Below are 24817 nucleotides of genomic sequence, written 5' to 3'. Positions count from 1 at the left end.
AGAAACAAGGTGTCTGCCTGGTTGTGTTGGCCAAGTAATGTAATTGTTTTTCTTTCCAGGGTGTAGAAAGAAAGCGTGTGGTGATGCCTCTTTTGATGCAGCTCATAAATGTATGTGTACTGGGAGTAACCGGGAATGAAAGTTAAAAAATCACTGCAGACAAGCTCCATGTGAATTCAGTATTCTAAAGATAACAACTAAGCTGTGTTTACTTTCAAAAAGTTGTAACCTTCACAGATACCCTGATTCTAGAATAAATACAAGCTTGTTCTATAAATGATAAGGAACCATCTAAAATAGATTGGAAGGTACTTCATAGACTTGTGAGGAGGAGAAGAAAATTAAATTATATTTTTGTTCTATTCATAACTTTTAGCATTCTGAGTTTATTGCTGTGAATGCACTCAAATGTCTTATATCAATGTGATATCAACTTGTCTTACTTCTACACAGCTTTGACAACTTTGAAGACTGTGTAACCTATTTCTGGGGTGACAGCTGTGGTATTTAGAAAACGGTCCCAACCAAAATACACTTTCTTTTGTGTCTCCCCAATTTATAATCAATTTTACAAGATGACTTAGATGGCCAGTCACCCCAAAGTAGTATTGCCCAATTCTGTTTGCTCTGAACACTCAGGGGGAAGAGCAAATATTTTGAACAGCAGCAAATGCAATTGTAATTTATTTTTAGCAGTATCATCAGGGTCAAATAAGTTCAAAGGTTAAAATGCTTCCATCGTGGAACAGGGTCACTCCAGATGAGTACTGAAGAATTCTGAGCCAGTTGCACGCTGCAGTCAGCTTTGGAGGGCCTTTTAACCAAACTGAAAAATTTACTTTACAGGGTTGAAAAATCTGTTACAGGCCTTAAGTAACACACCAATACTGATTTGTTAAATCTGTGCTAGGAGTGTTGTACCTTCACGTGTTTGTTAACAGCAAGCAAAACCCATCAGAAAGAGATTTCCAAGGAGATCACCCCTTTCTTATCTCTACCTGCAGTGGGTGCCAGTTAGCTCTGCGTTGCTCTGCCCAAGAGCTAACCATATAAGCACGATAGAAGGATCACTGTCTTATCACACACAGGAGTTAACATTTATTATTGCCATATCCAAAGTCCAGGTTCCGTCCTGCACACTGCAAACTCAGCAGAGCAGAGCTGAGTGTGTGTGTGCCAGCTGGCCTCTGACCTCTTGCGTGTTGGGCTGCCTTCGGCGCACATCCCTCCTTCCCCAGCACTGCGAGGATCAGGATGTTGCTGTCCTGTCTTTGATCTAACAAAGAGGAAATAACAGCAACTCCCTGAGTGGGTGTCAGAACAATCCCCTGTTTTGCAGCACTGCCCAGCCATCAAAAGTACCTTACTGCATGCAGAGCAACGGCTCTGGGTTATATTTTGATTTGAGGCTTGTTGCTTCTCTTTCTGATCTCAAGGCTGCGTACGATAATTGTCTATTATTATATGGTTGTCTATTTTTACCACCTTATTTGCATAATAAAAGCAATTACCTCTACTTACAAATCTGTTTGTAGATCCCTCAAACTACCACTGCCCTGGTGTCACTGCTGCCCAGCTGTTATTTATGCAGCCCAGGTGCCTCACACACCTTACCTGTGAGCACTAGGCGGTCACTAGGTCAACATTTTCAGGCAGCCCAACATCCTTACACATTTACAGACATTCATCCTGCTGCTAGACAACCACAACGAGCCCCTTAGCTCAGCTCAGTCTACTTCAACTCAACAATTACTACCCATCCAGCCAAATTTTGTGTTGCTGCTTTTTGTCACAAACACTGTGCACAGTCACCACCAGTACCTTTGCTTCCACCTCTGTGCCTTTTGTAGCCACTTACTGCTGAGCTATTTCCACATCTTCAATTTTTCAGCTTGCTCCTGAAAGACACAGTTGTTTGCCAAAGGGCAAGCTAAATAGCAAGACTACTGATGTTATTTTCTCAAGGATGGTGAAGCTGCAAGCAGAAAGGTGTTATTACAGTAAAAAATTAAGTATCCAAATAAAGACATACAAGGTAGAGTTCTCAGTCACCTGTATTTCTTGGCAAATAGCATTATTTCTGAGCCTGGCTAAGAGCAAACCCTCTCTGGGATAAGCAGTGTACAAAGTGATGTTTTCCTAACGCTAGAGGTATGAGAAAGGAGAGCAGCACTGGAACAATTAATTGTTCACAGGGGAAACTAATCCAAATGAGGACTGAGATATAGAACTCGCTACTCCCAGCTTATCCTTTAGACCCAGCTCCACCAGTTAGCGGTCAAAAATTCTGGCTACACCTGTTTTGACAGAAAATGTGCTGGCAAAAAATGTGTGCTCACAGTGCATTAGCTTCCAGCAAACAAGAGCAGTGTGGGAGCATTTGCTGGTGTGAGCTCTGCTTTCGTAAAGGTTGGCAGAATCCTTTAAGGATAATCAGCTTCACAAAATACAGCTGCCAAGATGGAGCTATAGAAGACGTGGAATTTAGGGCTAGAGAAGAGGTAAAAGCATTTCTTATGGTGAACATCTGCTCTTACCTCTCTCTTGCAAAGTAAATTAAGACAATCTCAAGTAACAGAGGATATAACAGCAGGTAAAAAACCCCAAATGCTTATTTTACTTACCCAGAACAAGGAGGAACAAGAATAAATTGCCATTTTTGTTTTGCTCTGTATCCTAACACATTTTGAAGGACAAAAAGCAGCTCTAAGAGCATTTCCCATTAAAAGTAATAAAGGGGGAAGTTGCAATTTTTGAAAGCATGTGAAGTAATCTCCAAATCTATTACTTACCATGTATAACTAGCTACAAAACTATTTACCTAGACAGATACATAATGATAGTTTTCATCCCTATGTAGTTCTACAAATCAATTGTTTATCTGAGAGTGCTTGAAGTCCTCACCTATTCAGATGCCAACCAGTACAGCAGGAATTATAATGCCTTATTCCTGTGTAAGATTGTGATTTCATCCTCAAATGCTCTATGCTGGAATAGTTCGGTGTCACATTTTAAAAGCAAAATCTTCCCTTTCCATCATCAGCAGCTCCAAGAGACTAAACGAGGCAGACCAAAACAATTAGCTTACTACAGACAGTCACAACTGTGTGTTTTGTAATTGAACTTCTGCTGATGATCACTAAGTCTTTCTCTTTGAGCAGTCTTGCCAGTGTTCAGCCAGTCTGTACGTGACTCACCCCTCACTGCAGCCAACTGCATGGCAACATCAGGTTGATTCTCTTGCTTTTACAGCATCAAGAGAATCAACTCCACTGCCTGTGGAACCTTTCCTTTCCCAGGGAAGGCTTTGTGTTCAGTATTTGCCTTTTCTCTAGAAGCCAAACATTGTTGTTGGGAAATAACATGCCCCAGATGTGTTTCATGAAAGATGATTTGACAGTTGTTGACTAAAAAGCTGTTGAAAGCTCTGGGCAACAAGTATCAAGCACCTTGTTCTTAGCACGCAGAGCATTAGAGATAACCTTTTCCAGATAGGTTCTGTGGTGCTCCAGCTTCTGTGGCTTGCCACTCACCTCTCTGGAAAGGAGTGCTTTGGACAGGAGTCGGCAGTGCCCGAACACAGGTGACCGACCCCCTCTAGTGGCACAAGGACGGGGGAGGCAGCTCTGCTCGGCAGCGGCGACAGGGATGAGCTCACAGTGACCGCTAAGGGATGACCAGCACAACAGCTAAAGTACCAAATGCACTTTAATGAGTTCCACATTTTTGTTCCCAGAAGGAATTTATACCGTGTCAGTACATTAGGCAGGTACATAACTTCTCCTCAACTACAGGCGTGAGGAGAACCGACTATGACACATTAGGTATCTAAAGTTACTCTTAGAAACCAGTTTTCTACATTATTAGAAATAAGGCAGGTTTCAGGCGTGCATGTAGTTGATTTATCCAGTCCTCAGATGCCGTATTTGCCCTTTAGTTCTTCCACTTTTGCTATGTAAGCTTTCATTGCATCTTCTTTGGACATTCCTGAGGGACAGAACACAGGAAGCAGTCAGATACCTTTCAAAGATTAAGATGCCTTTTACAAGTCACAACTGCTCGCTATAGCCATGCCACCAGAGCAAAGGAGCCAGGAAGGTCACCTGGCTGTGAATCCACTGCTAAAGTTTTAAACAAATGCATTCCAACAGTCACAAAAAAACAATGTTTCTAAGCAAAGTTGTTTTTGCACAGACAGCAACCAAGCAGTGTATTAGTTCTGTTAGTGTCTCTGACAATTATTACAGGAAAGCTATTCTTTAAAACAAGAGACAAAAAGACCTATTGACATAGATTAGACCACTTGTTTGGCTCCTCATTTAGAGCTGGGAGCTCAGTTGTTTCTTCCAAAGCTTTCCTAGCTGGAAGATGCTCAACAGCTGGAGGGAGAGCTCAGTCTTTGGGGTACTAGGCTGGGACCAAGAAAACAAATTGAGATTTCTGCTGCTGTTCTTCCTCTTTATTTAACATCTTAGGCCAGCCGGGTATTTTGCACCCTAATTCCCTTTCACACAGGCCATATTTTTCAGGATTATTTTTGTCTTGGAGAGGTAATTCAAGTTTATTATCGTGGCATTCTGAACTTCTAGAACTCTTGTATCAAAATGCAACACCGTTCTGTTTCTTGCTGAACTACACGTGTCTTTCTGACTAGCTTTCCAGTGGTAATTTTATTCATTTATTTAATCAGACACATACCTTTCAATGCACTCCAGGCATCCCACTTTGCTTTACCTTTGAAGTCCAGCATGCCAGGGCGCTCTGAGAGAGACAGGATAAGCAGCAAGATTAGTTTGTGTGATCTGGCTGTAGCAATACCCACTTGAAGGCTTAGTTAGCTCTTAACCGTGAGTAAATACAATGGCTCATCCCTGCAGCTGTTATTTGCTAACCTGTAGCCAGCAGATCACCTGGGGGGAATATGTTATAACATGGTTGGTGACAACAGAAATAGACTCTTTCAAATTCCCTTGATACAGCAGCATTTGAGCAGAAGAGCACCAACTATTGTGATTTGGTTTAGTTGTACTTTCTGAAGAGCCTGCTGTCACATAAAAGCAATCCAATTAAAGAACACTAGCTCTAAGGTAAAGCTGAAATACCCTGAGGTCCATTACAGGCAGAGACACAAAAACAGACAGCTGTTTGTAGTAATATACAGCTTAGAACTCATTATCATCATGTGTTTCTAACCTATAGTTCTGCATCTGCATTTGGAAATGTTGAAAATCTGACTCACTTCACTGCAGGCTGTGATGTGGCCAAGTAGAAACTGAATGACATGTATACGGTTAATCTTTGTGTAAAGTCCTCTTTGTGGTTTTACTTCCTCTCTCTTTCTCTCCTTAAAGACAATTCTTAGAACTCACAAATGGATCTGGGCAGCTCCCATGGCACAGTGACCTGTAGCTCCAGTTGGCAGCTCCACTTCTCTGCAGCACAAACCTCACCAGTCACCCTCCCACAAGCTGTTTCTCCAGCCAACTCGTTGGCTGCAGCTTCACGGGAGTGCAGGCACTTGCAGGAATGGTGGCATATTCACAGCTCTGGAGCACCCTTTCAGCCTGTCAAGCACTAATACTGCTGAGGTCCAGCCACAGCAAAAGGATCGCATCTTAACCCCAAAGTCATTTTTTTTCTCCCTCACGTTGCCACCTTTGGAAAAAAGGAGATTAAATTACTTACCATTTCCTGCACGCTTCACTGCCAGCTTTTAAATCAAAGAACACTCAATAAACTTTGCCAGCTACTGGGTTAGGAGGCCAGCACTCCAAAGAAATGACCTTTTTCCCTTTCTAATTCTAGCTACTACAGCATTACACAAGGTCGATAGAGACACGCTACACTTAAAACGTTATTCCAAAGGCTGAGCTGCCATCGACAGCATTGTAGCGAGAGCAGTAGCCAGAAACATTTTGCACTGTGTACTTGCAGACATATTTTAGGTACAGACTTTCTGAAATATATTTAATTGCAGCTCCTATAAAAGTTTTCTCCTCTACTGGTTTTGCTCTCCAGTACTATTTTTAGCAGCCAATCCAGTCTAAATAAACTGTATGTGTCATCCCCTCTAGTGTGGCAATTCCACCCTTGTATCGTTTGCCTCGCTGTTCAAGTCTGTATAACCGAGAAGTGTTTGCATGAAAGCAGCACCCTTCGGCCTGAGCAGCTACCTACTGACAGAGGGTCTCCAAAAATCCCAATGCCAATATTTGCACAAAGCATCCTCAGGCCCTCAGTGCGCGGTACAGATGGCGGCAGCCGGGTTTATCTAAAAAGCCCGAATTGCACAAGGCCTTATCGGGTCCGCCTGTGCCCTCCCGCACACAAATCCGTGCCAAGTCGGCACCGAGTCACTTGCGCTGAGCCGCGGGACTTGAGGGAAGCGCAACGGGGACAGGTTTTGCCTCCCAAAGCGTCTCCAGCGGCACTTACCCGTGTTCACGTCGCCCACCGTGGCCTGTTTGTAGTGGCTGTAGATGTCCAGCATCTCCTGGTCCGTGGGCTGCGATTTCAGCTGCTTCACCTCCTCGGCAGCTTTCTGGAACGCGGCCTGCGGGGAAGGCGGCAGCGGGTGAGTGAGGGGAAGGTACCCGGAGCCCCCCAGGTCCCCCCGGCTCCCCGCAGCCCCGGCGCCCCCCGCACCTCGGTCATTGCAGCGAACACAGCGCGGTTCCGGGCCCCGCCGCTTCTGCCTCGCCACCCCCGCCGCGCGCCCGCCTCACCCCTCGCCAGACCGGCCGCCGGCCAATCGCAGCGCCGCGGGCCCCGCGGGCACCAATCAGCGCGGGCCGGGGGCGGGCGCAGGGCGGGCAAGGAGCCAATGCGGAGGCGGCGCTGGTGCCTCCCATTCATCAGGGCGTGAGGACACAACGGCGGCGCGAGGGGCGCGGCGCGGGGGGGCGGGGCAGATCCCTCTCAGCCAATCCCGCGTCTCGGAGGGTGCCAAGGAAAGAACGCGATTGGCGGAGCCGGCGGGCGGGTCGGGACCCGGAAGTGCCGGTGGAGAGTGGTAATGGGCCCGGTTGGGCGGGCGGCGGGGAGAGGCGGGGGCTGCGGTTCTGGGGCTGCGGTTCTGGGGCTGTTGTGGGTCCCGGCAGGTTCCTCTCTCCCAGAGGAATGGGCCACCAGCGCCTCCCACGTGCCTTCTTGTCCCCGTGGAGGCGAGGGGTAGTACGTGGTCCCAGACCTACGTGCGATCGGTTTGAGTAGTAAATATGAAAATTGGCGAATTTCTGATTGAGCTCCCGATTCTGTGTTCCCACAGTGTTTTTCCATGTTGCTTTGGAGCAAGTGAGTTGAGTGCTGTGCCCTTTGCTGCACTCCCCGAGTCACCGGCCCATGTGGAATAGCACCAAGAAAACATCCGTCTTTGCTGTTTAGTATAAATCGAACTATTTTCAGGTGCAAAGTATGTTTTTTTTTGGGTTTTTTTTTTGATTGGCATGTTTTATTTGTGTGGTGCGTGATACATACAGCTCATTTAAAATGGAATTGGAACTCGGTGGGTTTTTAACCGAAGCAGTGTAAAAGCAAGTTGCTTTGTGTGGTGGGAAGGTCTTTGTCCCATTTCTGCAGATAGTACTTGATGAAAATATTAGTAGTTTGCTTTGCCAGGCAAAACAAGAGCTGGGACAAATACAGCCAGGGTTGGGAGGCATTTAAATAACCCCACAGCAAAAAAAAAAAAAAAAAAAAAGGAGGAAAAAAAAGAAAAGACACACAGAAAAGAACATAAGAAAGAACATAAGGGGATGAATAGGTAAAAGGTTCCCTCTCAAGCCTGGAGGTGGTGACTGAGGTGCTTGCTCAGGGATGGGAGGTGCAAAGGTTGTTCTGATGTTGGAGCACGTGGGCTGCAGTCCTTGCTGGATGCTGCAGCAGCAATGGCACTTTAGTATGTGGCCAGGGAGCTGAGGGATGCCCAACGCCAAAAATAAGAGAAGTTTGTCAAAGCAGAAAAGAGCTTATTTTCCTGTGGGGAGAAAAAACCCAATGGAACAATACATGGGCTTGTTTGAAGAGGGTTTTGGGTTGATAAGGCCACTCTGTTTTAGGCTCTGCTCTCTAGTATAAGCCCACAGAGCCATTCTAGAAACCAACTATTATAAAGTAAATCTCTTAACTATGCAGTTGTGTACCAGGAAAATTATTTGCCTGTGTATGTGGTGGTGGTTTTTCACTTCCCCTGGGGAGGTAAAAATGAGCATTGTGTAACAGCTTAGGCATTTTTCAGAGTATTACACTCTCTACAACATAAGTATGTTAAAAAAGTCTTTGGGTTTGTTTGTATTAGGACATTGTTGTAGAGCACAGAGTTAGCCCAGTAGGTAAAGTGTTCAATCACTTAAAGCCCACACAATACACTTGCATTTATCCTTAGCACTTCTGTATGTTTAGCAGGGAGTCTGGTGTGGCATTACTCAGCACAGATCCTGGAGTATGTGGTGTGCAGTATCAGTAATGCCCTGTTTGTTTTGAGACCCTGTTACTGCTCCAGTAAGAATCATAGAAGTGAAATCCTGAAAGGCAGAATGCTGTTGGACTTCTCACCATGTTTTACTCTTTGCATGAGGCTCACCTGCACCTTGTTTTCCAGCTGTGCTCATGCACAGAGGAAAGGCAACAATCCCTCTCTTTAACGTTTCCCAGGTTATTCAGAATTAAATCTCATGTCAGCAGAAAGCTCGACCGTCACGGTTCGTCTTGTGCGCTCTTTTGAGCACCGTAATTTCAGACCTGTGGTGTACCATGGCGTCCCCTTGGATCAGACAGTGAAGGAGTTCATCGCTTTTGTGCGCAAGGGTAACGTGTGCTTCTCTCACTCGTTCGCTTCAGTCCCAAGTGTTGCTGTCCCTGCACAAGAAAGTGGAGGGGAGCAAATGAATGGGAATTCTGTGGCTTTGGTAGAGATGCCAAATTTGTGTCTGCATCCCCTGTGTGCTTTCCTTCCTTAGATGAAAGGTCTGGAGTTAATAAGAGCTTCCATGGTCGGTGTGCCATGCTTGAATTTGGATGCACTGCTCCTCCTGCCCAAATCCTCGTGTTTAGCCTAAAGGAAACAAGGGCATTGCTGCATTTGGCTCAGTGCCTCAGGCTCCTTGAGTGGTGCTGTCAGGCAAATATTCATAAATTAATAGGAATAAATTAATAGAAAGTCTTTGATCCTAACTACACAAATATGTGGAATGTGGGCACACAAGTCTGTTTGCTATTTGTGAGAAAAGAGAATGTTGAAAATTTGTTTTTGATGCTGTGTGGGCTCACTGAGAATGTTTGCTTTTGAGTTTCTGTCTCCATCTTGAGCTTTATGGTGCAGATTTACTCATCTGTGGGCTTTCTCTTTTAGAAGCCTGTTGAAAGTGACAGTGAATCTAAAAGTTAAGTACTGCAGACCAGCCCACACAGTAACTTGGTAATTAGGGTGTTACCCTTAATCCTGCAGGTGTATTTCCACACACCTCAATGGAGACATTCATAGGGTACAAAATAACATAATTTGTTTTTTTTTTTTGCATGAAGTCAGCTTAAACAAGTCTTGAGCTGTTATAGATTATAACATTTGAGCAACTCCTAGGACATTGCCCTGGGACTCACGGGTGTCTTGTGACTGGCAATTTCCATAGTTCTAAACAGTGATAGACATGGTAAGATCTTAGTATGCTTTTGGAAAGCTGCAAGCACTTTCAGAACATATGGCGCAGCTGCTCTTACGAACAAGAAAATAGAAAACAATGCTACAAAACTTGCTTTTGATGTGTGCAATATTGCTACTCACTGTTATTTGAGACAAAGCCAGTGTCTTGAATGAGACTTTTTAGAACTTTGTTCCACAGGGACCCAAAAGTCATGTTCCTTCCTTTATTGTAATCTGTTTTGAAGAGGCAGTTTGAGATAAATTGTTAAACTACTGAAGAAATCATGGCTTCAGCCAACTTGCTGTTGGGCAACCCACAGGTGGCTGAGCTTTCTGAGGGCCTGGTTAAGTCACAGGGAGCACTGGCACTGGGAAAGTGTCAATATTCCTGCAGTTACATATGGGCTGTGTCCTGCAAGAAGCTAAAGAGTTAATTCTCTACAGTTTGGCTTCCTTTTCTTGGCCTGTGGCTTGTTCTCATGGCTACAGGTTCATTCAGTTCTGAATGACAGTTGTCAGCTGTTTGTACAAGGTAAAGAGAAATGCTGGGCAAGCCATTAACAGGATGTTCCTGGCAGATTTATGGAGGATCAGACTCTCTGTTCATACCCTAATTGCACTGTCCTAGTGGGGTGTTTTGTTCACGCTCAGATGAAATTATTCACATGTGGAGTCACTATAGAATCTGAGCCAAAGGCTGTGTTTGAGCATTTGATGCTCAAACAAGTCTCCTATGTTGCAGATTTATTTTGATGTAAAGGCTGCCCAGGGGATGCATACCTTGCACAATAATGGAAAATGAAGTATTGGAAATAATTAAAAAAAGAGAACTTTGTTGTAGCTTTGTGCTTTTATTTTAATAGATGTGTCTTCAAGAACAGGACTTCCTCCTCCTTTTAAAAATTACAAGTATGGTAGGTGTTTTTTTATTCTTCATGATGTAATTATGTATGAATGACCACATAATATTTTACACCAGCATTTATACAACTTTAAAGATAACTGCTGTACAATACTAATGTTGGCACCAGTGCCTGCCTACATTTGCAACTCTATCCAGCTGCTGTAGATGGAGTTATGCCACTGGGATCTTGTCTGCAGAACTTGACCATTATTTTGAAGATCTGTTTTAATCTTTGAATTAGGCTGCATGGTTTACATTATTTGCTACTGGGAAGTGATGGGTTTTGATATTAATTTTTTATTACTTTTATAAGTGCCTTTTAACTCTGTCTTTACCCTAATGAGCACCGTGTGATCATGAAACACTTTGACATTGTTCTCTGTGTCCTTATGTACTTCAGTATCTATTTACTGATGGTGAAGCTGAAGGCAAGAAGTAGAAAATGCTTAAGACTTATATACTTAAATAGCTTACACAATAGAAGAGAAACAGGGGAACTTTGCTCCAAGTAGATATGAAAGCTTTTAAATACAAGCTGGTGGTATGAAATAGCATGTGTTGAAATTTAAGCTGACTTTATCCTCTAATGTAAAGCTATATGTATATTTCCCTTTTGTGCAATTGGCATGAACATGTCCAATTAATCTGTTTGGGACAGAGAAAACTTTTTAAATAGACTAAATTGCTTCGTTTCTTGGAGTTTGTAAACTTGGCTATCAGTCACATCTTTTCCTAAACTTGGCAATTCTCAAAGTTCCTTTGTAGTTTTCCTGCAAGTGATCCTCTGTCTCCCGTGTTCTTGGAGTTGACAAACTCTGTCCTCTATGGTGATTCAAAGAACTGAGTGAGAAATCTACTTAATACATGTGAAGGGTAATAAACTCTATTTGTCCATTTAAAAAAAACAAAGGATTTAATTTTATGCTCTTGCTGATGGTGAAACAGAGAGTGCATATTGAACTTAGAAAAAGAGTTAAAGATTGATGATACATCAGTGGCAAGGATTTGAATGTTTTTTATTGTTTTTAATATGTTACTTAAGATCTTAACATTTGTAAGTGTAAGTTTGAATTTGGAGGTGCCCTTCACCCCGTCTGTGGCTTTGGCTGTTTGGGGGATTCCTGTCCAGAACTGCTGCTCTCAGTTGTATCCCTGGTGCTGCCTGTCCCAGCTGCTAGTTCTTTCATCACTTGGAGATCAGTTTAGCTTTTCCCAAGACATACCTGGTGGCTGAGGGCCTGCTTGTACTGCGCATAACTTTAGAACCTGTTGCACCAGTTACTGGGGGCCTACTCTTACTGTGATGGTGCTAACTGCAGGAAAATTTTCACACAGGAAAATCAAAGCCAGGTTCCTCACCTTCCCCTCGGGCTGTGAATCATCCAGGTTCATGTTTTTGACATCTCTGCTGTCTCTACAGTACTCTGCTGTCTTTCTCCTGTTTTTGTGAGGAAAGGGCAGTGAGACTTCTGCATGAATAGTACCAGTAAGAGCCAGACCTTTTCTCCTGTTTTGTTTGGCAGTGCCAGAAATCTTGGTTGGATCTGGTTGTCTGTCAGCTTGCCTTTTTCAGCTTCCTTCCCTGCAGAATTCAGCACCACTTTGTTTTTACATCATGTACAGTGCCATCACATTTTTGCTCTTGGATTAGTGCTCCAATTCACATCTCAAAGCTTCTGATTTCCATTTTCTCTTCATTTCTTTGTATGGATTATTCTTGTACTTGGTCTAGAACTCTTCTGAGTCAGTTTTATCTTAGTACCTTGTCATTGCTAGGTTTTCACTGATGTTGGCAGTCTGGGTAGCAACTTGTTCCACAAGCTGCTTTTCAGTTTTATTTCTTTCATCCATGACTGTGGAGCAGTATGGCAGGTAGTTCATAAAACCACTTAGAAAGTGGTATCTTATCAGTTGCCATGATAATCCTATTATCAGAAAAGGCAAGAAAAAAATTGGCAGTATGATTGAGTGGGACCAAATGGGGATGAAATAGCAAAGGCTAGTCACAGGATTTAGCTTATGAGAAGAGACTATAGTTTCATTTCTGTAACAGAGTTAAAGAAGGCATTTACTAGCTCAGATGAGCCCATGATAAACTGCTGGGTGCCAGTGGTGGAGTTCTGAGCAAGTGAAACAGAGACAATACTTCAGGACATGACTGTACTAAGACTAGAGAAAAGGGAACATATCAAAGTAGGCAGAGGAGCTTAAAGCTAACAGGCACAGGGTTTATTTGCTGTAGTAGAAAGGTTTCATGATTGCAAAATATTTTTTCTGTGATTGTTTGGTCTTTTTGTAATGTTTCTATGCAAGATAGAGCCTGGTAATTGCAATTTAATGTCTGTCTTGCTTCTAATACCACAGTTATTGCAACATGCCAAGGCTGCCTTCTCAGTGAGCTCTGCAGTGAGAATACAGAGTACTTCTTACCTTATGTAATGTTTTAAATGGTGTTGAAAATGGGCCAGAATGCTATGGAAGCAAACTTCTGAGTGGGAATGTGATCTCTGTTATTCTGATCATCTGAATACTTGCTCCTGGTAATTTGAAAGTTGGTTTAGCCAATAGTTAACTTTGCTACATCCTTCTCTTACCAGACTATTTCAACGTGTAATGTTCACTCTGCACAAAACTAAACTAGAACAGAAAATGAGCTGACAAGCAGAACTGGTTTTTCTTCTCTGCTGGGAAGGGATTGATGTGTTACTCCAAATTTGTTCAAACACAGAGTCTTCAGAGTTCAGTCTATTTGTTTTTCATGTTGCATGGCTTTAAGTCATTCCCTCTGGATCTTTGCACTTATCCAGTGAGTTCAGTGACTTATTTTCCCCGTTTTTCCCAGGAAAAGTCCTGCCCATGTTGCCAGAAGAAAGTGGTACTTTTTTAAAAAAAAAATTCTAAAGGCACTACACTGCACAAATGTAAGATAAGAAATATTGAAGAGGGTATAGCATTGAAGAGAAGAGGCTGTAGATGTTCATGTAAAATGAACTTGCTTAATGATATTTCTGCTGTGGATGGTGGGTGCTGTATTTATGAGAAAGGAAATTTCAAGGGATGATCTGAAGTGATCAGGTTACTGTGTCTTAATCACTTGCTGCCTATCAACTTAGCTGTAGCTGTTGACAGTGCATAAATGCTGTTGGTCCTGCCCCAATTGCATGTGCAAAACCTATTAAGTTAAAACACCCTAAGTGGCATTTAAATTGATGTGTTTTGACTGGCAATTGAGATGGTCATTAGTTGGTTATTGTAATTCAGCCAGCAGACAGGAGCCCAATAGGATGTGGTGCCTTAATGTTGCATTGACTGCTTTAAGACTGGCCGCAGGACTGTGAGATTAAGATGTTTTCTCCTCTTTCTGGTTGAATACACAAAATTGTTAATAACAAAAGATTTTGAAGCTTCCCCCTTTGTTTGTTTGTCTTTCCCCAAGTACAACTTTCAGTGTTGTCTGCTTTTTAAGCCTTATTTTAGGAAAACACTGTTTTTTCTTTCAGATACAATGAAGATTATTCACCAAGCACACAAATCTAAGGTAAGATTATTAGCTGTGTTCTTCCCCTTTTGCATGCTTTGATGCAGGCAGATCTCTGCACTGTCAAACAAGACTGGAGAAGAGGAAATCAGTAAATTCCTCTTATCTTTGTACTCTGGTTCTCTGATTTGTAGACCGGTGAACTTGTAGTGAGTTTGGAAGATGATGACAAACTGATTTTGAAGGAAGACAGCACGCTGAAAGCAGCTGGAGTAGGTAGGAGTACATTTGTATTGACTGAAGATGCTGTTCCTCGTGGTAGCATTAAACTGATAACTGGCTGATTATGTTTGGACAGGCTGCTGAAAAGTAAATGCTATTTCTGATGCTCTTTACACGACTTGATAATTATTCAGGGAAGCATTATTCAAATCATTGGTCTGAGGGCAGCAGGTATCTGCACTCCAAATGTTCAGAATGCAAATTGTGATTTTTAGAGGGTATGCTTATAATTCTGCTGAGAGTAATTTTAAATGATTGACAGATAGGTTATTAGTACCGTGTCTGCTTAGTCTTATCAGTAACATTTAAACTGATGTTTTGGTTAGAAATGTAAGTAGTGGAACCAGCATGGAATAATGAAATAAGATTAGATTTGCTTAATGTGCAGCATACAGTGCTGCCTGATAGCCAGATTGCTCAGGAAAGCTCGAGCAGTATCATTTAGAGAATGTGCTGAACATAGCAAAGAGTTGAAACTTGACCTGATTTCTCACATTTTGACAGGAGACTACATATAGGGCATGTCTTTTGGTAATAATGTAAAGAAATGTCTGTCATGATAAAATTGATGGTCCCTGGATGTCCTTTGGGCTCCTCATAAATGTGGCTGAATGACTTTGTGGCAGCAGGGTACTTAAGGGATGTGGTTGCATTCCACCTTGATATGGACAGTTTGCTCATTTGAATCTGATTTGCCTGGCTGGAAAGCTTTAACTGCCTCTGCTCTAAGTGCAGGGGCTTCACAGAGGAGGCTCCCTCCTGCCCCTGGTGCTCACTGATTGCTCCCTAGCTACTGAATGGGATTTCTTTCTCGTAGGTTACTTGGCTCTCCTGTTTCCTGCGATTTATTTTCTGGTTTTAAGTGACTTGGGATGTCTCTTCAGTGTTTTCCTCTGGTGTGAACTACAACTGGTCCCAATATACCTTTCCTAAAGGTCTTCGAGTGTTCCTGTAATATGAATCAGAGTTTTTACTACACCAAGCCTTTTTGTCTGTGGAGAGGGGGGGGAAACAAAAGTGAGGATTGCTGGCACCCAGGCCTTACAGATTTGTAATTTAGCTAGCAGAAGATTAGTTTAACTATGATCTTTATCTATGTAAAGCATAAGAGGCAGTGCAGTTCAGGAGAGAGGCTTATGACAGTGCCAAATGTTGAATTAGAAATAACAAAGCTGTCTTCTTTCGAACAGTTATGGATAAGTATTTGTATATTTTATCCATCTTTGAAACTGGGTTTGTAGCAGTGAAGCAGTTGGATGTGATCTCAAAAAAGGTGTCAAAACATCAGACTAAATGTTACAGTGAAAGGAAATGGGAATGCAGCAGCCTGTTCTGTGTTTCTGTACAAAGGGAGGGGTGATTCATTTAGGGCAGAAAATTATTTAAAGCTCCTTTTTTTCTTTTTTTTTTTCTTTTTTTTTTTTTTTCTGAATAAGCACCTATTAGTCATTAGTATATAGACCATATTTGTGATAGAGGAGGAAAACCCATTCTTTGGAAAATGTGATATGCCATTATCTCATTTTTAATTTGGATATGTTCCAGTGTGTTGATGTGAAAATTAGCTAAGTTAGGAGTGGGGTCTTTGTAGTAAAATCTTGAAGATTTTACTTTTCTCCTTCAACAAGAAGTAGGAAAGAGTAAGCCAAGGAAGTGATATAATGTATCATGTACCACTGGTCCTCATTTTGTACAAAATTTATAATTTTGTATATTTTCTTTAAATCAGTAAGAAAATTTGAAATCTCCTACTGAGATATGAAATTTTCCCAACATCTTGTCTGGACAAGACTTACTAGAATAAAACAATCAGAATCACCGCTCGAAAATCTGGGAAATTCTGATACATGCAGAACATTTTTCCTAAGCTGCAGTTGATTGCCCTTGGCCCTATACAGGGTTGGGCTAGAGAGTTATAAATTATGAGGACATTAGATAAGTATCCTCAGGAAAGCCTCTGTAGTAGTGATTGTTATTACAGTTATTATCCAGTCAGCAAAGTTAATGCTTGCATTAGTTTTTTTTTTTAAAGCAGGGTGTATGTTAATAAAGTGTTCAGTATTCATTACAAACAGTCTTGTCTGTTTTCTAGCTGAGATTCTAAAACCCCTTCTACTCTTTTTTTTCTCTTTTTTTTTTACAAGACAGGCAGACTTCATTAACTTGAGGTTTAATTTAAAAAACGAATGTGGAATTTATTGGCTCAGCACCTTAAAGAATTCCATGTTTAATAATTGTGAAGGCATTCCATCAGATTTGTCTCTGTTCTGAATTAGTAATGTTGCTGACTTATTGTTTTAGAAGAGGAAGTCCTTGACCTACTGGGTTGAAAGAATTGTGACTGTTCTGAACCTTTGTGGGTCCTTTAGCTCTGCCATATCCCCTGTGAATAATTAGAGGTATTTGAAGGTATTGCTGGAGAAGCCAATTTGTCTCTTTCACTTTGCATATTGTCGAAGCCTCATGAATTAATCATCAGCAGGGCAAAAAATTAACTTCTTCAGACACATATTTTGATGGGTCATGAGGGAGAATGTAAAGTGATCTGTAAAATATTCTACTGATCCTCTAAGTATTAAATTATTATACCTACAGGCTAATTTAATGGAAAAAAGAAGTTTCTTTCTCCCTTTCCTAACAGAAAAATGCACAAAAAAAAGACTGTATCATGCTTCATTACTTTCCTAGCATTTGAAGGTGTTAGAAATGCAATCACTTAATTTGCTGAATGCTTATACAAACAATTCTGAAGACTATGTTAAACAAATCTTGAGGGGTCTTGTGTACATATTTACTTCTATACATTCATGTTCTTGGCGGTTTTGTGTGTTTGGGGCATTTTTTAATGAGGTTAAATGACATCTTTAATACTGGCAACCTTTTTCAAAAATATGACAAGGAAAAAAACAAACATGTGGTGATTTTCTAAAACTGTCTTTGACCACAAAGCTGCTAATTGTCTTCTAAGATTCTAAATAGCTGGCTGGTGGTGGTTCATTTACTGGTGTGCTAAATATTTAATTTTTTATTCATTCTAGCAAATGAGACGGAATTAGCATTCTTCTGTGAGGAAGATTACAGAAACTACAGAGCTAATCCTGTTTCGGCCTGGTGAAGATCCCAAGAGATTGTTTTGTTTTCCCATACCTGTTGTAAATTTTCCTTATTCTGCTTAATGAGATTTTTCTTAAAGATCAATAAATCCTAGAGGATTTCTTTGCAAACAGTGCAATTCCCTTCCTATAGAAATTAATTTCTGTCAATATGCTGAGGCTGAGAGAAGAAAAACTGGGGGACATAAATGACTTTTTTCCTCCTCCCTTTTCTTTTTGCTGTGCTTGGCTCTTGAGCCTCAGGCAGTGCCATCCCTGACCCGTGACACGTTCTTGGTGTGATCCCACAGCAGACAGTAACTGCATATGGAAATTATAGAACGCACAGGATGATCCCATCACAGTACTAACTTCTAATGAAAATGAAGTGAAACCTCCTTCAAATGAAATGAAATGTTTTATGACCAAATCACTGGGTATTTTAAAGATCTTGAGAAGAGAATCTCTGTTTCAAGTCACAGCTTTACTTCTCTCATTTTATGTTTAGTCTCTTTTGTTTAAATAGTGCAGACTGGCCAGTGTTTCATGCTTTTCAGTGGTGAATGCTTTCCATTATCCTCTCTTCCAGCCCTCTTTAGCATGCTGAAAGGGACAAATGTCTGTTGGGAGGCTTTTGTGTCCAAGGACCAGCTCGCCTGTTTGTAGCTTTACTTCATGGAGACACCTTCACACAGGGGTAGCAGCTCGAGTTCTGCCAGGACGTCAGTGTGCCTAAGTAGGAATTGGGCATTTTCCCAAGTGGAGTGAAAGCTCATGGTTTCAGTTTTAAGAATAAAACCTGAATGATTGCATTTTTTGCAAGGAGAGGCCCAGTCTGTGAGCCACATGTCTTCAAGACTGGAATTGATTCCTTTATGCTTTCCATGAGTCAAATACTCTGTTGCTATGTGTTTGTTCTTGGTAATGCCGGGCTTTCCTACTGCATGAACCAAATTAAGAATAATAGAAAATAATCATGTATCCAATAAAGTACCTTTAGGTAGAGATTACTTATGAAATGCTCTTTAGGGGGTACCAACATGGGAAACTGTGCCTTTAAGCCTCCCTTCACTCAAATAGGAATGGTGCTGGCTCTCTGCCTTAGCAGGCTTTTTGGGCATGGGCTCTGCTAAATTGAATGAGAGCTCATGTGCAATTGCTTTAGACCTACACATCTACACTGAGCTCTGGGTGAGAGCTGACAATGCTATATCCATGACACTTTATGGAGAAGTAACCCTACTATTTCCTAGAGCTTTGATTATTGTTTTTATTGTCATGTGTGGTTTCCAAAAAGTCTCCAAGTAAAATTTCCCTTTATTTTAGATGTAGGGCCAAAGAACCGTCTGTGTATTCTTCCCACCTAATTTTCTTCATCCTTCCTGAGAACTCTCTGGTTGAGGCTGTTTTACTCACCAACAGCTTTGCTTCAGAGTTTTATTCTCTAGTGAAACAACTCTACCACTTTCTCAACTGTGATTAAATTATTGTATCTTTATCTTGTAAGGAGGAGTCCTGTGTCACTGAAGTCACCTGCGTTCTCCTGGGATGTAGGTGCCATTATGCATGCCCTGATGAATTTATGAGGAGAATTTACCTCTTGCCTTCTCTTTCTGTCCAGGCAGCCTCTCTGTTGCTGCTACCTGCTCCCCAAACATGGGCCCATGTTCAGCTGCCTTCTTACAGAGACTGTCATGTTTGCAGGTTTATGTGGTTAGTACAAATTTGTGCTCATCTTCTCAGACAGTTCGAGCTGATGCATTGCACTCCAGACTATCTCATCTTTGTTCAGCCAAATTTATAATAATGCAGGTAACTTTGTAAGAACAGACAGTGTACCAGAGACATCAGTGTCAGGCTGGCCTGCCAGGGCATCTAAATGGTGTCTGTCACCACATGCAGGCTCTCAGACTGAGCAAGAACTTCCATTCTTTCTCTCCTGTTCTAGGGATTTGAATTTGGTTTCCAGCCCTTTCAGACAGATTTTGTGACCCCTTTTCTCTAAAGCATTTGTATTTGAAAGATTCACCACATTGCAACAATTGTCTTTTCTGGGCTTGTACAGTTCCAAACTTGCAGTGTCACATGAAGTGTGGTACAGTGGAAGAGCAATTCTACAGTATCCTTGAGAAAAACGGTAAATGTTCTACTGCAAATATTCAAGAATGATGTGATTGGCACTCCAGATTAACTTCTCTTTCCAAGGGAAGAGTTAAACTGCTTTGTGAGCTCTGTTCACTCTGGCAATGGCACTTTATTGGCTTCTTTCTCCAGCAGCACAGTGGAGCCTTTTGTAATGCCCTCAATAGCCATACTTGTAAACTGGTTTCTTCCTGAAGTGTTTTCCTACTGTGGTTGTTGCTTTTTCTGGTTTGTTTTTGATTTGTTTTTGTGTTTGTTTTTTTTTTTTTAATGGAACTTACAGTAATGTTTCTTTCAAGTAAACCTCACAAAACCACAGATAATAACCAAAAACTTGCTAGGAAAGATGCTGTTCCAACATTTTTTTGGTGGGATATGGTACAGCCTTGTATCAAAGTAGGTTTGATTCCAGAATTGTTGAGTACTGAACAAAATCTCTGAACACTGGCTAAGAAATTAGTAAAGACTGAGAAGTCTGTCTGAGATGGTGTTTTGAAATCCTCTTTCTGTTGAAGGAAATCACAAAGCTAGTACTGTGGTTTGTTATCCTGGCAGAAATAATGAACTGCATTGGTTTACAGCTGCTTTTAATCAAAGGTGTAGTGGGGAGAGTCATACTGCTTTGCCAGTGGTCTTAGGCATTGTGGGATAAATAAGGATTTGTGTTACAGTGGGATGTTCTTGGAACCATTCACCATGTTTTTGTTAAACAAAAGAACAATATCCAGAGAAGACTCTGAAATAAAATAAAATTTATCCTGTGTTATAACACTGTAGCAGGAAAAGAGTCAAACTGGAACCCTGGGGTGCTGTGTCAGGCTTGGCTGTCTCTTGGAGAAAAAAATCACTTCAGAGAGACTGGAGTTTTGAATGGGAGGTGTGAAAGCATTGCTACTGAAGAAGAGAGGAAATTTGGAAAGGAATTATCATAAATAGGAGGAAGAGGTAACAGCGTAATTGAATAAACAGCAAAATCTGCATGTGCAACACTCCTGGTGCAGATATACCAGAGCAGTGCTGCTTTCTATAGAACTAAAGGTATTCAAATGGTGCTTTATCATAATTTTGGAATTGAATTAATGAACTGCTTCAATAGGCATCTTGTTTTTTCTGGCTTTGTCTCATTATACTTTCTGCATCCAACAGTTTTAGTTATTTTTCTGCCCAGAGGTAGTTATGTTGCCTTTTGAAGAAGGAAGAGTTAGGAAAAATCTGCTGACATGGACAGCTGAGTTGACCAGTGGCATAAAGGAGAACTCAAAATCTGTTAATCACCACTTTTACAGTTAACTGCTTTATCTAATGTAAACATTGTGACCTAAAGGTGATCCAGAAATATATTGTAAGTTGTGGTGTTTCTCTTTCACTCCCTGTCAGTATTTAACATCCCCTGACAGATCACTTATTTAAAAATGAGCCTGCAAGTAGCAGTGCAAGACTTCCCAAAGCCACGACAGGACATTCATGGGCCCTGTCCTTGGGAGCTCATAGCCACAGAAATCCTGAGTGTCCAAAGATCAAGAAGCTAAAACCAGAGCACAGGATACTCATTCGTGGTCTCCTGTGACTGACAGGATCCCAGATACAGAGCAGGGCAGATGACTGGAGGCATTACAAATGCTGAAGGCAAATGCACACTTTTGTTTATTGAACAGCTTGGACTGAGCTCAGGCTTCCCGGTTGGCACTTGATCCCCTTTCCATCGCTTCCTTTCCATAGGACTACTTGGCACAAATTTGCAAGTGATTAATGAGTCAAGAAACACCCAGTATACAACTTTTGTTGCTTTTCATTTTTTCAGGATATTGAGTTTTCTCTACTCTCCATTTCCTATTGAGTCAGAGAAACAGACACAGCTTCAAACGTTTCCCCAGCCACTTCCCTTTGCTTGTTGCCACTTCTGCTGATTTGCAATGCTTTAATGGTGAGGTTTGCACCTCATCTGATATGCAATAGTAGCATTTCCTGTGGCATGTACATCCTGTGAATGTACATTTTTTAAAATTTGTTCATGAAAAAATATGCTTTGAAATGGAGACTTTTTCTACCCTGTAACTGATAGTGTACAACAGAAGCTCTTTCCTTGCTTTGCAGGAATACTTGCACAGGTCAGCACTGTCCACTGGTCAGTGGAAACAAAAATGTTTTTAGCATAATGCTTTGTATCTTGTAAGGAAATGAAGGAGTTACATCAGGAATAAAAAAGTAAAATAAAAAAAAAAAAGGCAGTGAAAAGCCAAGACCTATTGCCATGAACTCGTTTCCTGCAGAGAAAGCCACCAGATGTCAGCACAGCCTGTTCTTTGCTTCTCCAGAACCTCTGTAAGCCAAGAGATGTGTCGTATTTATGAAAAGTGCTTAGTTGTGAACTGGTTTAGCCTGTGAAATCCGTGCTAGGGTTCTGGTGATGAAAGCTGAGCTTTTCCTTGCAGAAAGTATTTCTTTTTATATTAAAATCAAAAAGCAGCAAGTCGAACTGGTTTCAGTGCCTAAATTCCTCTTGTTAGAGAGCATCCTTTGTGGAGCCAGTTCCCAGCGTATCTAAATCTTTGCATGCTGGGAGGAGGCATTTGCAGAACATTCATTTGAAGAATTGTCTGGAAAAGATCAGTTTTAATTTGCTGGGGTTTTGTAAAGTAGATTTTAAGTATGCCTATTTCTTTTAAACACAAAGAAAACCATCTGGAACAGATGCACATGCAAAGCAGAGCAAAACATCTTCAGTAACACAGCTTAAACACACAACAAATGTATCCTTCATGCTTCTGACCCCAAGCTCCCACTATTTCCTCCTTGTAGTGCAAGGGCTAAGGAGGACCTGGTACTACATTGTCTGGGCTGTGCTTTCTGAGCTGGGATGAGCTGAGGTGGGATATGAGTTTCAGAGCCCAAATCCAAGCACTGTGCATAGCTTTATGCTCTCAGTGATTAGAGCATGCATAGATGCTGCCTAGTTAAAAGGCTAAATTTGAATTTTTGCACAGGGACAAGGTGTGACAGCATTCTGCTCAGATTCCCATCACTTTTCTTGCAGCAGCTTGCAGGTACCAGGGAGGTGTCGAAGAGAGGGAAGTTAAAGTGGCAGGTAGAGCCTGGGTGATGTAAATAATCTTTCCTCCTGTTTTGGGCTGCTTGTTTAATTCCTTTCTTCTAGCCTCATCACACTGGTGTAGTGTAAGGGGATTGCCACAGCTTGCTGTGTATGGGAACTGCTTCTCAATGCCAAACTCTCTCTAGAACCCTCGAACACTGTTCGCACTCTGGAGGTGATACAAGAGAAATTGCAGCTGTGCAGTCCTGGGCTGTGTGCAGGGGAAGACTGTGGTGTGCAGGGGTGCAGCCAGTGTGGTGTGCAGGTTGGTTGGGAAGTGTTCTTGCTTCTGTCCCTTCTGCACAGCACCGAGTTCTGCTTTGCTGAGGACCAGGACCTTGTCTGTAAACTTGGGCATGCATGGCAGGTAGATGAGAGGAGAGGTGGATGTTTAGGGTGGTGATGCAGTGGGGGAGAGGATGGGGCTTTTATGTCCCTGTAGATGAGGTATTTTTGATCAGATATGGATTGTAACTTCTGTTTGTTATCATCCTCTCCGACAGCAATAGATTTATTCCTTTCTAGTGGGACAGAAGCAGCTAACCAGAGGAGTGGGAGTTTCTGTTGGTAGTAAATACATTAAAGGGCTCAGTGTGACAGATTAACATAAGAATTTACCTTTGTCTGTCCATTCCTGCTGTCTGGCAGGTGACTTACAGTGTTGTGTACCAGAAATGTCAGTGAGTACTGTAAGAACTGCTGCTGTCTGCTCTCATTCCACACCTGAGAAGGTTTAATTCTACTTTCTAACCTAAAGCCCATGGAATATATTCTTTAAGAACAGTTTGGGAAGCCACTTTTCTTCAGTGAACTGGGATTTTTAAAATGGAAGGCGTGGTGTTGGTCTGATTTCAACGGTACTTTGAAGTCACATCTTTGCCTCTCTGCTTGTATTTGGGTGTTGGTCTCTCCCTTCAAGTTACCAGTGACAGGACAAGAGGAAATGTCCTCAAGTTGTGCCAGAGGAGATTTAGATTTCTAGCCATGATAGCTTTATACCTCAGCAGTTACCATAATGTCCACCTCTTCACTATTCCCCTGCCCCATCCCTCCCAAATCAAATACAACTGATTTTGTAGAACTCTGACTTGAATCTTGCACAGCAACTTTGTTTTCTAGAGCACTGAATGAGACAGCTACTTGAAAGCAGACATCTGGCTCCAGACAGCTCTTTAAGGCAGCAGCTGAAGGTAGCTAATTGCAGATCAGATATGGGAAACAGGTAACAAGAGTAACTAACCAGCTGAACAGCAGCTGTAGTGCATCCTCCAGTGTTGAGATTTCTAAATCTAAAGCAGATTATCTTTCTAGGAGAATGTACTCGTGCCACTAAGTCTTTGAAAGGTTTCAGTAATACTGCGGCTTGTGATATGTGATCCTCCTGACTGGCCCCAGACAATGCTTATTTTTAGTCTTTGATTATGAATGTCCTGTACATGCTCTGCTAACAAGAACTGTCCCTAATCATAGATGGTATCTGTGTATTCTGTGCTCAGCTTTAAAATGTGTGTGGTTCTCACATACACAAAAAAAACCCCTTGTGCAGAAATTCTGCAAAACTGATGCTGCTTATTAAGGCACAACAAATAGATAAAAGAAAACTGTCCTAGTGTAACAAATCTCATTCCTCAAACCCAAGGCACAGTCTGAAAATCCTACTAGCTCAGTGTGTGAAATTTAGAGCTGAAGAATAGCACCAGGTTTTGTTGCTGATTGTAGTTGTGCTGGCCATATTGGAGAGACTGGGGGAACTACACAGCACAGAGTGCTGAAGCAAATGCATCCCCCTAAAGATTTAACTATAGTTTGATATATCACTTTGTGAGTAAATCCCTTAAGAGCAAGAAACCAATTGCACCGTTTAAAGCCTTGTATTATAAAACTGAAGGAGTGAGAGAACTGTACCTGCAGAGGTTAATCTTCAGCTCAGGAATTTAAATGAACTCATTAAAATCAACTTACAAATTAGCTCATTAAAATGCAATGCTGTGGATCCAGAAGTTGGTTGATCTGGCATGCCACTTCTACAAAAAAGTGACTTAAGAAGCAGAGAACAAATTTATACTATTAAAACTCCGTCTTTCTTTGCAGTCCCCCATCTGGAACTTCTTCTTCCTTGAACTCTGTATCAACAGCACTTTCTGTTTAATGAAATAATCTTGTTTGATCCTGTGCTACAAGTGCTGTGTAG

General features: G+C 41.7%; 2 protein-coding genes across 10 annotated transcripts in view; one reads left to right on the top strand and one right to left on the bottom strand.

Annotated features, from left to right (window-relative positions):
• Positions 1-3690: 3690 nt before the first annotated feature.
• Positions 3691-6736, bottom strand: DBI (diazepam binding inhibitor, acyl-CoA binding protein). The gene is made up of 4 exons (XM_005519631.3): positions 6646-6736; positions 6436-6553; positions 4699-4761; positions 3691-3987 (listed from the first exon to the last, which is right to left on the bottom strand). The coding sequence occupies exons 1-4, from the start codon at positions 6652-6654 to the stop codon at positions 3914-3916; spliced, it is 264 nt and encodes an 87-aa protein (XP_005519688.1). The 5' UTR covers positions 6655-6736; the 3' UTR covers positions 3691-3913.
• The window catches only part of C8H2orf76 (chromosome 8 C2orf76 homolog), a 52311-nt gene continuing 34012 nt past the window's right edge, over positions 6519-24817 (top strand). The window contains exons 1-7 of one of the 9 annotated variants that reach the window (XM_088059201.1): positions 6519-6574; positions 7268-7411; positions 8653-8805; positions 10501-10551; positions 14042-14079; positions 14214-14295; positions 17340-17527. In XM_088059201.1, the coding sequence (XP_087915327.1) occupies positions 8673-8805; positions 10501-10551; positions 14042-14079; positions 14214-14295; positions 17340-17416 (381 nt within the window). In that variant the 5' untranslated portion in view covers positions 6519-6574; positions 7268-7411; positions 8653-8672 and the 3' untranslated portion in view covers positions 17417-17527. Of the gene's footprint in view, positions 6575-6906; positions 7013-7051; positions 7174-7267; positions 7412-8652; positions 8806-10500; positions 10552-14041; positions 14080-14213; positions 14296-17339; positions 17528-24817 lie in introns of those variants that run through there. The other 8 variants (XM_014249178.2, XM_005519630.3, XM_014249179.2 and 5 more) reach the window with 8 other exon arrangements.

Source organism: Pseudopodoces humilis, chromosome 8, assembly GCF_049639895.1.
Source record: "Pseudopodoces humilis isolate 2021_Gansu_Grassland_sample_001 chromosome 8, ASM4963989v1, whole genome shotgun sequence".
NCBI lineage: Eukaryota > Metazoa > Chordata > Aves > Passeriformes > Paridae > Pseudopodoces > Pseudopodoces humilis.
Note: the sequence above shows the minus strand (reverse complement) of the source record. Positions and strands in the feature narration are given on the sequence as shown.